Source organism: Dreissena polymorpha, chromosome 2 (assembly GCF_020536995.1).
Source record: "Dreissena polymorpha isolate Duluth1 chromosome 2, UMN_Dpol_1.0, whole genome shotgun sequence".
NCBI lineage: Eukaryota > Metazoa > Mollusca > Bivalvia > Myida > Dreissenidae > Dreissena > Dreissena polymorpha.
In genome coordinates, this window is record NC_068356.1 from 71380845 (window position 1) to 71397609 (window position 16765).

The 16765-nt window shown below is 37.6% G+C and overlaps 2 protein-coding genes across 19 annotated transcripts in view; both read left to right on the plus strand.

Annotated features, from left to right (window-relative positions):
- Window positions 1–16765, plus strand: part of LOC127867551 (uncharacterized) — an 83336-nt gene that overhangs the window by 63593 nt on the left and 2978 nt on the right. For 2 of the 18 annotated variants that reach the window (XM_052408816.1, XM_052408821.1), the window contains 3 exons: window positions 12753–12819; window positions 13326–13570; window positions 13831–14003. The exons of 9 other annotated variants lie outside the window; for them this stretch is intronic. In XM_052408816.1, coding sequence (XP_052264776.1) covers window positions 12753–12819; window positions 13326–13570; window positions 13831–13872 — 354 coding nt within the window. In that variant the 3' untranslated portion in view covers window positions 13873–14003. Of the gene's footprint in view, window positions 1–10206; window positions 10381–11383; window positions 11609–12102; window positions 12219–12752; window positions 12820–13325; window positions 13571–13830; window positions 14077–16765 lie in introns of those variants that run through there. 7 more of the 18 variants (XR_008043547.1, XM_052408810.1, XM_052408820.1 and 4 more) reach the window with 6 other exon arrangements.
- Window positions 587–6186, plus strand: LOC127867553 (uncharacterized). The gene is made up of 4 exons (XM_052408822.1): window positions 587–4371; window positions 4716–4839; window positions 5527–5693; window positions 6009–6186. Exon 1 carries the CDS (start codon window positions 2219–2221, stop codon window positions 3263–3265), a length of 1047 nt encoding a protein of 348 aa, XP_052264782.1. The 5' UTR covers window positions 587–2218; the 3' UTR covers window positions 3266–4371; window positions 4716–4839; window positions 5527–5693; window positions 6009–6186.

Genomic DNA, 16765 nt, shown 5'->3' on the forward strand with positions numbered 1-16765 from the left:
ACGACCATTAGCAGAATTAGTTATTTAAGTCGAATGCAACCTGGCCATGGCTTTGAACCAGTTTAAAAACGCACACAAACAATCGGTATTAATGAAAATGTAGTAACAGCTTTTCAAGCAATGTATAGCTACCAATTTATATCAAACACGATTGGGTATTACTAAGTTCTGTCGAAATCCATATATGTTGTTATATGTGTGTACTTTAGTTGTTTTATTCACATTTATGGCTTTTTAATAACTTAAATAGTTTCACTGTTAATAATATCGCATCGTTTGAACACTAATACTTATAAATTGTGTTTTCCAGCTTCGCCGCACGTGAATGTTAATCTTTATCCCATAATCTTCCGCAGGCGTCGCATACACGACTGACCGGATGTTCAACAACTGCACTGTGAGCCACCTGATCACTGACCAGCAAGACTCGCAGCAGAACTTGACCGCCTACCGGTACAACCATTCGTCCGTACTGGGCATGAAGAGTCCGCTACAACTACTCGACCTCGACCTAAATCTAACGTACATCGGCCAGGCAAGCTTGTGTTTCTTTTGTATGAGTTGCGAATGACGATTTTGTCAATTACGTTCTTAAACGATCACTACGGATATGTGTTATTGTTCATACGCTTTAGAACTATATTTGAAGTTGATACCATTGTTTGCTGTAAACTTCATCAATTAAGAATACAGCAAAAGCTCAAGAAACGGACGTTTGCTTATATAGTAAATAATTTATATAACACAAACACCAACCATTGCCTGAAATGTAATTGATTATTTATTATAGTGATGTTCCGTATAAGTATGGATATCTTTTCCATTTACTCGTATCTTGGTATATTATAATACTTGATACATGCATAGTGCTATTTCATTTACTCGTATTTGGTATATTACAGTACGTGATACATGCATTGTGCTATTTCATTAACTCTTATAGTGCCATGTCATCTATTGTATATTGATGTATTATTTAACGGGATACCTGCATAGTGCTATTTCATGAACTCGTATTTTATTGTATAATAGTACGATACACCTGCATTGTGCATTAGTATTCTAGTAAGTGATCCCTACATAGGGATATTATTTGCTCGTATCTTGGTGTTTACTATAGCATAGCGCTATTTTATTTACTAGTATCTTTATATACGTCAGTAAGTGTTACCTTGATAGTTTTATTTTATTTACTCGTATCTTGTAGTATTCTAGTACGTAATACCTACATAGTGATTTCATTTACTCGTATCTTGGTGTATAGTGCATATTTCTATTTTATTTACTAATACTATGTGTCTTGATATACTCCAGAACGTGATACCTCGATAGTTGTATTTCATTTACTCGTACTGAATTCTAGTTCGTGATACCCATATAGTGTTATTTCATTTACTCGTACCTCGCTGTATTATAGTTCGTGATACCTGCGTAGTGCTATTTCATTTAATCGTATCTAGATGTATTCTAGTTCGTGATGCCTGCATAGCGCTATTTCATGAACTCGTATCTTGGTACATTTTACTACGTGATACCTGCATAGTCCTTTTTTCGTTTACTCGTGTCTTAATGTATTCCAGTTCGTGATATCTGCCGATATCGATATCTTTGTTTATTGCAGAACGTTATACAGGCATAGTGCCATTTCATTTTATCGTATATTGGTGTATTCCAGTACGTGATACGTTCATGGTGCTAGAACCTGATTCCAACATATGGCTATTTCATTTACAAGTGTTTTGATGTATTTCAGTACGAGATTCGCGGCATTGTGTGCGATGCCTTCGTGGGCCGCGCATACAACTTTACACAGATTGGCTTCTTGTCAAATGATCAAACCATGTATCTCACATTCTAATTAATGTCGGTATTTACAACTATGAATCTCACATTCTAGTTCATGGCGGTATGTTCAACCATGGATCTCACATTCTAATTCATTGCGGTATTTACAACTATGTATCTCGCATTCTATATCATGGCGGTATGTACAACTATGTATCTCGCATTCTATATCATGGCGGTATGTACAGCTATGTATCTCACATATATCATGGCGGTATGTACAACTATGAATCTCACATTCTATATCATGGCGGTATGTACAACTATAGATCTCACATTCTAGTACATGGCGGTATGTAACAACTAAAGATCTCACATTCTATTTCATGGCGGTATGTAAAACTATATATCTCATATTGTATATCATGGCGGTATGTGCAACTATGTATCTTACATATATCATGCCGGTATGCAAAACTATAGATCTCACATTCCATTTCATGGCGGTATGTACAACTACAGATCTCACATTCTATACCATGGCGGTGTTTATACCTATGTTTCTCACATTCTTTTTCATGGCGGTATATACAACTTTGTATCTCACATTCTTTTTCATGCCGGTATGTACACCTTGGTATCTCACATTCTTTTTCATGGCGGTATGTACAACTATAGATCTCGCATTCTATATCATGGCGGTATGAACAACTATGGATCTCACATTCTATTTCATGGCGGTGTGTACAACTATGTATCTCACATATATCATGGCAGTATGTACAACTATAGATCTCACATTCTATTTCATGGCGGTATGTACAACTATATATCTCACATATATCATGGCGTTATGTACAGCTATAGATCTCACATTCTATTCCATGGCGATATGTACAACTATATTTCTCACAAATATCATGGCGGTATGTACAACTATAGATATCACATTCTATTTCATGGCGGCATGTACAACTATAGATCTCACATTCTATTTCATGGCGGTATGTACAACTATAGATCTCACATTCTATTTCATAGCGGTGTGTACAACTATGTATCTCACATTCTTTTTCATGGCGGTATGTACAACTTTGTATCTCACATATATCATGGCGGTATATACAACTATAGATCTCACATTCTATTTCATGGCGGTATGTATAACTATATATCTCACATATATCATGGGTGTATGTACAACTATAGATATCACATTCTATTTCATGGCATATGTACAACTATAGATCTCACATTCTATTTCATGGCGGTATGTACAACTACAGATCTCACATTCTATATCATGGCGGTGTGTACAGCTATGTATCTCACATTCTCTTTTATGGCGGTATGTACAGCTTTGTATCTCACATTCTTTTTTTGGCGGTATGTACAACTATGGATTTCACATTCTATTTCATGGCGGTATGAACAACTATGGATTTCAAATTCTATTTCATGGAGGTATTTACAACTATGAATCTCACAATAAATTTCCATGGCGGTATGTACAACTATGTATCTGACATTCTATTTCATGGCGGTATTTACAACAATGAATCTCACATTCTTTTTTATGGCGGTATGTACAACTATTTATCTCACATGCTAAGGACGGTATACATAATATTTGATCTCGTATTCCACGGTATGTACAACTATAAATCCCACATTGTATTTCATTGCGGTATGTACAACCATGGATCTGTCATTTTATTTCTTTGCGGTGGGTAAAATCATGGCTCTAATATTCAATGTCACAGCGTAATGGACATGTATATTCAATGTGGTTTCTACATTTTGAAACGAAACTGTTGCTGTTATTATTTTATTTCGAATACTGCTGAATCTGTAATCATAAAACATAATGCAATAGCTGAGTTTTTAACACAAATCAGGAGCTTTTCCTCGTAATACCATAAGAGAATAATTTCATTATACATTTGGTTGTTTTTGTGATCCGGGAAAAATAACGGGAGAGCATATTGCCACCGCTTTGTTCGTCCGTCCTTCCGTCCGTTAACTTTATCTTGTATTCATCTTTGAAACTTTGTAGGAAGGTTCATTTACAAGCAGAGGTGAGTCTGAATCAAATATGTTCCGCTTCTACTTTTTTATCTCAGAGTTATTGAACATTTACTGTTGTGATATGTACAGTGGCACTAAGGTGACATCACCGCTCCCCGAGTTAATCTCTTTTTTTTTTGAGCGGAAAAACACAAGTTCTGTTTTTCCCGTCTTTTTTTGGAGCGGAAAACACAAGTTATGTTTTCCCGTCTTTTTTTGAGCGGTGATGTCACGTTAGTGCAACCGTAGATATGTGTATGTAGTGCACACAATCCACCATAGATGGATATTTACAGCATATTTCGTCCTCTAGTAATCTTGGGCTTTTCTTATTTTGATAACTCTGCTTTTGTGACTGAATGCGAAGTGCTTGGTAAGGCTTATTAAGTAGCATCAATCAGGCACTGATATGTACCGGTGTTGGTGTGTTTTCGGGACGGCTGGAGTTATGTAACGGATGACAGTGTGGACATGATCACGTCACAGATACCTATCCGCCTTGTGCTATATTTTAACGACGTAAGTTTCTTTTTCTTTTTTTATTGAATTTGTCACATTTTATTTCTGTTACATTCCGGAAAATGTACATATACTATCGAACCGGAAGAATATTATTGAGAAAACATATGTAGTCCTTTTATTTGATTCAATTAACGTTAACATATATACATAGAAGGAAAAATATAGAGGAATTTGAAAACTTTTTACTTTTGAAAAAATATTGGTGTTCATACTTGGTGTGTTTCGAATTGCAACACATACCGCAACCCCGATGTTAATCGAGCCAATATTTAATCATGAATCTTATAATTCTGTATCGCTCATTGGCTGCGACCTTCGCTTTCAACCTTATATTTTTTCAGATGGCTTTTACAGCCACGTACAACTTTCTTGAGTTCGAGCCCACGCCGCCCTCGCTGAGCGTGTTCGACGTCAGCGCCTGCTTTGCCGAGGCGAACAAGGTCACTTTCCAGGTCAAATTTCCAGGTATGAATGGACGATTTGATTTTGCATTTTCTCTTCCGTTATTTTATTATTTTATGTGTTTCAAATCCTGACACAAGACGTTTGACAGCGACGCAATAAACGTTATTGACTGATTGTTGGCTACATGAATACCGTGTTGTTTATTTGGGAAAGAACGCGTTTTTAAATAGGAGACCTGAAAGCGTGATTGGTCAACTTCAGAGTGTTCAATGAAACAAATGACGTAATGACAATATATCCATCTATTCTGAAAGTTTGAAAGCTAGCAACTGATGGTTTGACGGACCTATCTTGTTCAACATTAGTACACTACAATATGATGTTTGCAAGATGTTTAACGTAAGTGAAACGTAGACATTAAGTAAGAACTCAATTTAAATGTAATTAATACGGCTGCATGTGATAGGAGGTTTGAACTTTTTTATTCAATTGAGTGTTGTCTTATTGAAAATGCATTTCGACCATGAGCATTCTATTTTCACACTTTTTACCAACGAGTTTTTCTATAAAAACGTACTGCGCGCAACGGAAGGATTTGACATTGAATTGTCATGGTCAAAACACATGTATTCAGGACATAGCACTTATGCATTTAATATACTTACACAAAGAAGCACGAAGAGGAGTGATTATAAACCACAAAGTGAATATATCTCAACATGCTGACCGCCCCCACCGCCATTGCAGGCACATATATCCCGGCTACGGAGGGGAGTCAGTGATAAACAGGGCCCAGCTCGTGTTCGCCGAAAAGATGGGCGTCTCGCTATTGCGCGTTTCCGGCGTCCAGCTTTCTTACGATGACGCCAATTAATATGTCACCGCCACACTGCTCGATAAAACCTGGTTGGCAGGTAAACTGAATAAGTATAGATGTCTTTACTTTAGATTATGCCAATAGTATGTGTAAACAATCGATTGAGTTATGATTAAGATTCCATCTAGGTTGCTCACCATTGCAGAATAAGGCGCACATGTTATCCTTCAGTTTCTTAAATAAACATGCAGTATACAAACCAAAACAACGGCGAAACCTTACACTTAACATCGTTACTAAATCACCATGTTATGTGCGTTTATGCACGTACCAAGCTTTTTTGGTATTAACTTATTAAGTATCATAGGCATTATAATTTACTAATGGGATCACAAGTATAATATATTTACAGCGTGGGCACGTCTTTGATGTACATAATGCGAGAATAACCATATATACGGTAATGACTATCAATATCAACTTATCGAACTGATGTGTGTGTAATATTATTAACGGTATTCACAGTGAAATGAGCAGTCAATATTTAATTTTAAACATAACTAATATTACCCTTCCAATGGACCGTACACCCGCCAACCAAGGTAAATGCTGCTACTACTCTCATGTTTCAGCCCAGTTCACGGTACAGCCGGGCCGCTATATCGAGATCAACACCGGCTCCATCATCTACAACTCGGCCAGCCCTCTCCAATGTGCCAGCTACTGCGTCAACGACGCAGAGTTCGTCTGCAACAGCTTCGACTTCTGCACAAACGACCAGTCGTGTCACTTAAGCCCGACCCACACGGACAGCGGCACCACCATGTCTCCCACCCCCTCCTGCTACCACTACTCAAGTACGGCGATATAATAGTAGTCAGGTGGTTGATGATAACGTCGCGATTAACTTAAGCCTTTTCAAATTCGCTTTTTAATGCATGGTGGCTTTTTTCTGTCATGACGCTTTGAATTTTGACGCTTTTGCAAAATACCAGCACACTGGCACCACAGTAGGACAAGCACATTTACTTGCAGTGTTTTAGTTATGGCGTTGGTGACCCTCTTTAACACCCCCACAAGCCAAAACGATATGCCAGAACGCATCCTTCATACTCTGTTTATAGATCTGTTTCAATAAAAAATAAGCAGTCCTTCAAGCGTTCCTAGTTTTTCCTAGTTTTCCTAGTTTTTCCTAGTATTTTGTAAAGTCTTCTACATTTTCCTAGTTTTTTTATAAAAAGCTCATTGTTCTCCTAGTTTTATTCAGTGACGAGTCTTAATATTCTTTTATGGGCTAAATATTTTTTTGGTTTTGTTAATTTAATGTCTTTTGGATATGTATACATGTTTTCATAGTGTTTTAAATATATTTGAGTTTGCTGTAGGTCTAATGATTTATTTTCCTAGATATATTTGCTTGACTAAAAAAAACAATAATCGCGATCCCCTGTCAAAATGGTGTAAGGCAGATTCTGGGAACTGCTTTGCTGAGTATTGCTTTGTGTGTTGTTAAAGTATACTCAGTTACTGGCCCATGCAGATGGATCAAAACATAAGCAGTAATGATTTGGTGAAAGTAAGCAAAGATAAAGGCCAGACACAGCTATTCAAATCGCATGTAAAAGGAGGCAGCCAACAATGAGGTGGTGATACTGAAAAGAAGGAGCAGACTGTCTATCTAAAGCCTTTATCAGTAAGCGATCAAATAGCAAAAGCAGGGGCATTATGGGCAATGAAAGTGGCATCATATGGATATTCCTACTCATAATGTGACGGAATCAGCGACCTGTTGAAGTCGATGTTTCCTGGATCATTTTTCTGCACAATTCACAATGATCAAATATAAGGTGTCATATCTAATATCAGATGGTCTTGGTCCTTATTTTCGAACGGATATTGTGAAAATATACAAGTGTCAAAGAGTCCTTTACAATACAATTTGATGAAACAGGAAATGCACAGGAAAAAAAAGTATTTGATGTTCTTGTTAGTTTTTGGAATGAGCAGAAGGGGTAAGTTAGTACGATGTTCCTGAAAAGCCTCATGTGCGGACATGCTCAAGGCAAAATGTTGAGCAATTCCTTTAATTGAGCCATTGGGTGAAAATACTATGAACTGCCAATTGAGCAGCTTGTAGCTTTGTGCAGTGATGGGCCGAATGTAAATAAAACCATCTGGAGAAATTTTGATAATCATAGGAAATCATTGGGGTTACCAGGACTAACATCAGCCAACGAGAGGACTATGTGTTGACATTGGAAGACCTGGGACTGGATGAAGAGATGTTTGTTCACCATGTACAATTCTGTTGGCTGACACTTATACCAGCTCTTTAACAGATTGAAAAGCACTGGGAAGCACTGTGCAAGTAATTCGTGAAAGATCTGCCCCACAAAAGTAAAGAAAATCATATGTATGCTCAGCTGAAATGAATTAAGGTATGAAGGTATCAAAGGATTTGTCAGCTGCTCTCTGGAAAGGAATGCAAGACACACATACAGTTTTTGGTGAGTATAGGGCCACTGTTTTAACCATTTCTCAAACAATTCCAGAAGCGGGAACCGCTCCTTTATCTCCTGTATTCTGAGATGTCTGAACTCTTGAAGTCTTTATTGCTGAGATTCATCAAGTATGATGTTGTAGGGAAAAAAACATGGACGCAAGCTACAAACTATTTATATACATTACAGCACGAACTTGGTCCATATTGATAAATTGGAAATTGGTGTGGACACACAATAAATATTGTCTCAAATTGACCCAGGAAAACAGAAAACTAAAAACATAATATGGTTAAATTCTACCAAGCAGTATCAATTGACCTTTAAACAAAGCTTCCTCTACATGGTACAGTGGTGCGAGCGGTAAAGTGGCTTCATCCAGAAGTTCGTGAACAGAAGAGCTCACTAACAATGATGCGCGAGCTATGCATGGCATTCCCAACTATTGGTAATATGGAGGTCATAAAAGTCACAGATGAGTGGACGATATACAGGTCTGAGACCATCCAAAATAAGATATACAAAGACAAACAGCTTGTAAGGATTGATGCTAGTAGAACTATATTTTGAACATCAAAATTTGTAATGATGTTACTCCTTGTTTTTCATTAACCCTTCTAGTTTTCCTAGTTTTTTATTCAGGGCAATCCTAGTTTTCTCCTAGTTTATTGTTAAGGCCTGCTGGAAAGCCTGTATTAGAAAAAAACGTTAAACTGTTCGTAGTTTTGAATGTTTCAACAAATCAATACATACATATATATTCAAATGCAATCATTGATTAAAGATAAAAGGGTCCATGTATAAATGTACATGCATGTAATATGGTTAGCAATTCATGCTTATAACGTGCAGGGACAGTGGACGGCGACTCACCGCAGCTGACGATCGCGGCTGCGTTTCAGTACCTCCGCGCCAGCGTCTACAACCGTGGTCTGGTGCTCTCCAACATCGGCCTGGGCACGTTGTTCAAGGTACCACGTAACACACTGCCAGTTTGAGGCAGCATGCTCTGATGCGGCGTGATGCCGGATGTATAGTCATTGTTTTGAAGCGTAGCACGATTCACTAGATAAAGAATGCCGGGGTAGTGCTGGAATACCAGTGGTGCAATACTATGACTTTTCTAAATATCAGTGTTGAACAGCAATCTTAACCGTGGTCTGCACAGATTAAGGGCTAAAACTTGCTGTCCGAACTTATTGCAATTTTCAACCATCTGACCGTTTCTATGTTCACCAAATCGTAACGTTCAGCTGAAAATAAAAATATTCTTTTTGAGAGTTTATCAAAGAGTTCACATTAAGTAGCCCCTTCCTATTAACTGGTTCCTTTCTTTCCTCACTGTAACCCTTTAATAACGTTTAAATGTAGCTGCATCAACTATGAACTGACAGCTAGAAATGCGTTAGAAATATAAAAAAATATGATTATGATAAACTGCAAACACATAAACTGGAATAAGCCAGAAAAAAAAATGCCAAGTTAAATTGGAAAATTTTTAATGGATCGGTTGTGGGCAATTCTATTTCTTTAGCATCAGATGATTTTTAAATTGTTTTAAATCGGTAAATGATCCCGATTATGTGTTGTTGTTGTTTTTTTTTCAACCAGGTGAAGACATTTTATATTTTTTAGAGATATCTAGGGGGAGAATTAAACATTATGTTTGAAGAATTGAATAATATAAGTACCACACATGAAATAGAAAATGTTGTAAAACACTAAACAATGGTAAATCGGGTGGTCCAGATAATTTTCTTAACGAATTTTGTTTGTATGGATGTGAGAAAGACATGTTCGCGACAGCTCTTTGCGCGTTATTTAATAAATTTTTTGGTTCGGTTTACTTCCCAGAAACATTGTCAGAGGTTTATGTGATCTCATTGCATAAGAAAGGTGATATTAATAATACGAATAACTACAGGGGTATAACTTTACTAAGTACACGAAGCAAATTATATACTTAAGTTTTAAATGACCAGCGGAAACGTATAATTAATACATTGATACTCAGGCAGGATTTAGACAAAACATGGGAACACTTTATAATTTTTGTTTTCTTTTACACTTAATATGTTATAATAATATAGACATTCATTCTTAACGCAGGCAAGTTCGCCGATCCAATGGGCGCATCGTCCAAGATCTTCCTGCTGGAGGCGGTGCACAAGGTGGTCAACCGGACGGGGTTGCCGCGCATGCGATTACAGAGGACGCGCCTCGAGCTCGACGACGACTTCGTGAACCTGTATTCCAGCATGGTGGATAACACCGACCCAATGAGTAGGGCTCGAAGTTCACGGAAAAACGACTAAGAAAATTGGCATTAATATATTTTGTATCAATATAGATAAATTCAAACTACAGAAAGTCTTTCAGGGGAGTAAGCATTGATCTTATCAAGTTATTCAGAACACCAAACATATATATATATATATATATATATATATATATATATATATATATATATATATATATATATATATATATATATATATATATATATATATATATATATATATATATATATATAAACTGATTAAAACTGGGATCACCGCTCGAGAACATTCAATAAAAAGCAGTTGGAGCCCAAACCGAATCAAGACATTAGATTTTTCCTTTACACAAAGTAAATTAATTACGCTGGCGTTACGCAATTCAATTTCCATATTGCCATACATCCGTACGTCCCAAAATCGTGTTCAATCTCTCACTTCATAATTAACCAGTCGATTATAAATCTATTATTTGAAAATGTTCCCCATTTGCAAACCTCTTGACGCGAACACATTAAAAATTTCCCTTGATGAAAGGTCACACTTGGCGGTTTAAGGGAAAGTATGGGCATAAAACAGCTTTTCTGGACTTTCTGGACTTTGACGTATTAATTTTTCATTAATTTAAAAAATAACTGACCTCAACTTATAAAAGATGGGGACGGTCAGTTAAGTCTATAAAACTGTTTTGATTCTTGCATGCAAATTATTGAAAACAAACTCTTGTACTATGATAATAACTGTGCTCAAACATGTTCCCCGGGGGAGTGGAAAACGGTGTGCTTGCCATCTGTGTCTGACACACCTAGGTTTTTACTACAAATTAATATCAAAATCAAAACATACATACTAAGTATATCTAGTAAAAGAGCGCTTGTACATAGCTGGCAATTGCCAATAGAACGTAAATTTTGACTGTTCGGTTTTTAAGTCTTTTCTAGAAACTGAATACCTCAATGGTATATGGTATTTAGAGATCAATATAAATTCACGTATCTTTTGGTTGCCAGTGTATTTCACGCCGATCCCCAACAACCCTGTCCCACAGCACGTTGACAAGGTGCTGGGCGACCCCTCCACGATACAAGAGTGCGCGCGCTCCTGCTTCCTGTACACGGGGTTTGTCTGCAATAGTTTCTACTTCTGCGCCTCGAGCGGCCAGTGTCTGCTTCAGCGGACCCACGGGCCTGGGAACGGCTCGGTGAATCTTGGGCAGGGATGCAGCTCATTTTCCAGTGCGTATTGCTTGGATGAAAAGAAATGTGGCGATGATGATGATGACGATGATGATGATAATGATGATGATGATGATGATGATGATGATGATGATGATGATGATGATGATGATGATGATGATGATGATGATGATGATGATGATGATTATGATGATGATGATGATGATCATCATCATCATCATTATTATTATTATTATAAATTATTATTATTATTATTATTATTATTATTATAGTGGTAGTTGTGATGTGTTGTGGTGAAGATCATGTTGATGATGTTGATGATTGTAATAAACGACACAAACGCAATAATATCAACACTCTTACGTTTTAATGTTAACGTTTACCTATCCGCAAAGCTATTCAATCTTAATGAACAATACACTTGCATATCATGTAACGAACTATAGTATGTTTCATTTGAAAACTACATTGGTTTTCTGGGAAATGAAAATGGTTATGTGCTTAATGTATTAAGGAGCTATTTGCCACTGCAGGAACTATCAATTTGACAACAGTGGAGCCGCCAAATGTCAAGGCCATGTTGGATCTGCGAAACGCTGTGTACAGCGGGGACCTCGTGCTTGATACACCCGTACCCAACTCGGAAAAGGTTCATTGTCGTTTAAGTCTCAAATGCGTCAAAAGTCTTGAATCACTTGATATCTGCGGATGTCGTTTCTATACGATGTATTTTATTTTTTAAATTCACATATTAGAAAAAGCTCAACAGAATAATGCCTCCGCCTCGTCACATCTGACAGGCGTTCTAACTGCGTTCATACGTCGATCGACAAAAGCGTGCTTAATAACGACGATAGGCGTCCAGCCCAGCTCTGCCGTTTGCTATTTCTAAATAAACGCACTGACAACGCTAATGACGTGTTGAGAACGCCACATACACCCACAGAATACAGAAAGCAGGATCCCGACGCGATGTTTTGTGGTATTTGGATTTCTTAAAGAGAAAAAACACATTGACGTTCTTAAGACGATTATTTTCGTGTTCCAAAAAGCTGATTTTATGTCGAAGTAAGGACGGCACCCCAGTTAGCCAAAAATATACTGAACCTATGAAAGACGCACTTGCATGCAATTAAGTGATATATTGTGCACATATATTCACATGTTAGAACGGTAATTTCAGACTACAACCTTTACTGCAACCTCCGTTGATAATGTTTCAAAAAGTAGAAGAAAGCTCATAAAAGAAGGTGAGTAAAACGTTGACAATCTCGTCGTGAAAACTTAACCCATTTATGCCTCCTTCTACTAGAAGGACTCTCCCATCCTTCTAAATTGGATCAGTTTATTTCCAAAATTAGGGATTTCTAGTATACATATTTCTATATTTAGACTATTTCTTACAGAAATTCCTTTAAGCAAACAGCGCAGACCCAGATGAGACGCCGCATCATGCGGCGTCTCATCTGGGTCTACGCTGTTTGCCAATGCCTTTTTCTAGACACTAGGCATAAATGGGTTAACTTAGCCGTTTATTACAGATAAACATATTAACATCGAATTCAGTGCACAAATGATTCATAGTTTAATCATTCGTTGTTAAACATCCTCGGGTCATCGTCTGTTAAACAATTTGTATTGTATCACATGTTTAGCTTCTAACAAGTTTTCATTTTCATTAAAAAAAACTAACACAGGTGTTTATCATGTAACTAATATCATGCATCCATATCGTTTGTGTCCGCCAACCTTCAAGACAGCCCGTTGGCAAGTTTCGACGTGTACCGGAACTCGACGTGCTTCGGTAGCGGCCAGGCCGACACGGTGGACGAAGGGCTGTCTCTGGACGAGTGCGCACAGTCGTGTCTGACCAACCTGCCCTTCTGTTGCACGGGGTTTAGCTACCTGCTGGCGTCCAGCACGTGCTCAAAGACCAAGACGGACCTCACCTTGGCAGCCGCCAGCACTTTCAGAATGATACAGCGTGCATCATTTATTCTAGTACGCTTTTCTAGCTTAGCGCATCGTTTTTTATCTCTATTTTGTTTTACAGTTTTTCACAGTTTAGCTCTACAATAACGAGGATTGTGTAGGGTGAATATCCTTTTCACAAAAATCAATATGATGCCTTATTTGAGTTAAAAGAAACGTTAATAATACCAATCATGCCAATTGGCAGAGTCAATAAAGAAAGAGATGTTCCATTGTCTTTTGCATCTTGATATGTACAGTTTAAAATATTGTTGTTATTGTTTTAACAGGACACTACACAGGCGAGTATGACGTCAGTTCAGGAGCGATGACAGCAGCCGAGTCTGATAACGTCGTTCCATCAACGTCACCGGAGCTCTGTGCGCGACAATGCTCTCTGAATTTAACCATTCCGTGCAGAATGTTCCAGTACTGTCCGAACACGCAGCAATGCAGGATGTTTCAAAACCGGGCTCTAACGGGGTATGCTTTAAGCAACAACACGCAGGCAACATATGTGCGAAGTACACGCGTAGGTAAAACAACAGTCACATATATTTCTGTTATAATTAAATCGATAGTATGCGATTTTACTTTAGTTGATAATTTAACTAGTTGATATTAACTAACAATTCTTTAATGTTGTTTTTACATTGCAATATATTTGCGAAATTTATTAGAATGTAAGAACAATACATCTTATAGTCTTCTATCTGCATTCTATCCGGTAAACAAAAACTATACTACTTCGCTTATTTCGCTGATATGGGGACAATATTGACACTTAACTATTGGTCGTTTGAAATTCGCCTTCTCATATGCCGCAACTTATCTCTTCTTTGAAACCGCACGCTGGTTCGTATGGTCAGGGCGACTTCAAGGCAGTGGACGCCGGTAAATACACGTTCACCGCCGTGTTCTCCTACTGAGCATAATGCATGTGCGTAAAGTGTCGCCCAGATTAGCCTGTGCAGTCCGCACAGGCTAATCAGGGACGACACTTTCCGCCTTTACTGGAATTTCGTGTAGAAGAGATTTCCTTTAAACAAAAATACCATAAAAGCGGGAAGTATCGTCCCTGATTAGCCTGTGCGGACTGCACATGCGGATCTGGGACGACACTTCACGTACATGCATTAAACCCATTTTTCTCAGAACGTGACTCTTTTGGTTTCACTCCACTGCCCATCTTAGCTTTACAAAACTTAAATAAACAGATATGATTATAATATGTTGAAAGTAAATGAACCACAATAAAGTAAAGCAAATAAATGTGACTATCCCCAGGCTCTCTTCAAGCTGCACCATGCAACTCTTCAGGTACGATGTATTTCCCTTAAACCAGTTTCAGGTCAAGCTATTGTTTGAAGGTACATGGTCAATGGATATCCTGGTGTTTTATATTGAAAATTACCAGCACCATGTAATGCTCAGTATATATAAATTTGGAAAGTGAAAGAACACACTGTTCACCCCATGAGTCTATCAAATTATCAGCAACAAAACAGGCCCGTACCCAGACACTGGGCCCAGGGGCCCGGGCCCCCCCCCCCCAGCTGGCTGTCGAGTTATGATTTTTTAATAATGGGCCTACTGCAAATTTTCTCACATGAAAGGGCCCACAGTACACTTCCCTGCAATACAAATGTGCAGATGTGTTTTATTGCCCCTGATACACAAGCGGATTAGCGCTAATTTACTCGCCAGTGGAGATAAGCCCATAGGCAATGTTTTCTTATCACATTGTACACACATTCCCGATCTGTCAATTACCCATTGTGCTCAATGCTTCATCTTTTGATGGTGGGTGTAACACGTCTTTTGATTGGACAAGGAAAGAGAAACCGCGAATGGATGGAACTGATACAGAAGGTCGTAGGTCTGAACGATAATAGTGTTTTCTCTTTTGAATTCAAACCTCCTCTAGAGTCATAGCTTATAAAACATTTCAGTGAAAACTGTGTTGTTGATGATAAACATTTTATAATAAATTTACTTTGAAATTTAAATAGAGGAGGTTTGATTTCAAAGAGAAAATACTAGTAGGTTATATGATAGTTACTGACATATAACCATAGTAGTATTTTCTCTTTGAAATCAAACCCCCTCTACAGTCATACTTTATGTTACATTTCATAATAAAGGTTTTTTAGTTTCAAAGGTTGCTTTTATATTCTTTATAAAGTGTAAAACATTTCTGAAATCTAAAGCTTTAAACTTGTGTATGAATTTCACACCAAGGGGTCGTTGATAATGCAAGTCACACTTTTTTTGACCATTTTTACCCCGGCATGTCACAAACTGTTACAAAATCTTGGACCCCCTCCCTTAAAGTACGTCACAAACTCATTTCGAACATTTTTTTAAAATTGATACTTATTCTAAATTTAATCTAAAACTCAATTCATTATTAAACCGTATTAAAATTTCACTTACCGGTAAAAGAACTTTACATTACAGGCTTTTATAACTGTAGGGTTGTTACGATGAGCAGTAGGAATATTTATCCACGTGTTAACCTCTAATAAAAAACGAAATTATAATTTAGATTTTCTTTCAACCCTTTACTAACTAAAAATGGAACAGTCCAATTATTTCGTCATTGAAATCTGTGTGGAGGTTGTGCCTATTGAATAAGCCGGCCCAGCAAAGTTGCCTATTAAACATTCGAACAACAGAATCAGGAGATACGCAATTCGTCTTATCTTGACATAAAACTAATTCAAATGTTTCACAAATTTTTGAAAATTATTTTTAAATTCTACTTAAGAAATAATATATAAATTATACATTTTTTTAAACAAACGTGTGACATCACACATGGCCTGACCCCCCTCCCCCATGTCACAAACTGTCACTTTCTTACTCACCCTCCCTCCACCTGGAGCGTGACATACTTTATGGACGGCCCGTAATGGTTAAAGCTTTAGACTTCAGAAAGGTGCTGATTTACTTGTTATATATCCATAAATTTATAATACAACATATGTTTCTATATGCATTAAAATTCACCTAGAACAGTGCCTAATAAAAAATATCTATTCGGGAGGGGCATCCCCTCCCGCACCCTCCCCATTTGGGCCCCCCCAGTCAACATTTCCTGGGTACGGCCCTGCAAAAACCGACACAACTAGTTCTAAAGGTTCTTTTTCTAGGTTGCTTAAAACGAAGTAAACAGTACAGTTACTATCTACCCCACTAACAATTGTTTCCAGGAGGATAGCC

What these genes read in the sequence shown, in the direction of transcription:
- LOC127867553 (XM_052408822.1), top strand. Translation starts at nt 2,219, where the DNA reads ATGTGCAACTATGTATCTTACATATATCATGCCGGTATGCAAAACTAT.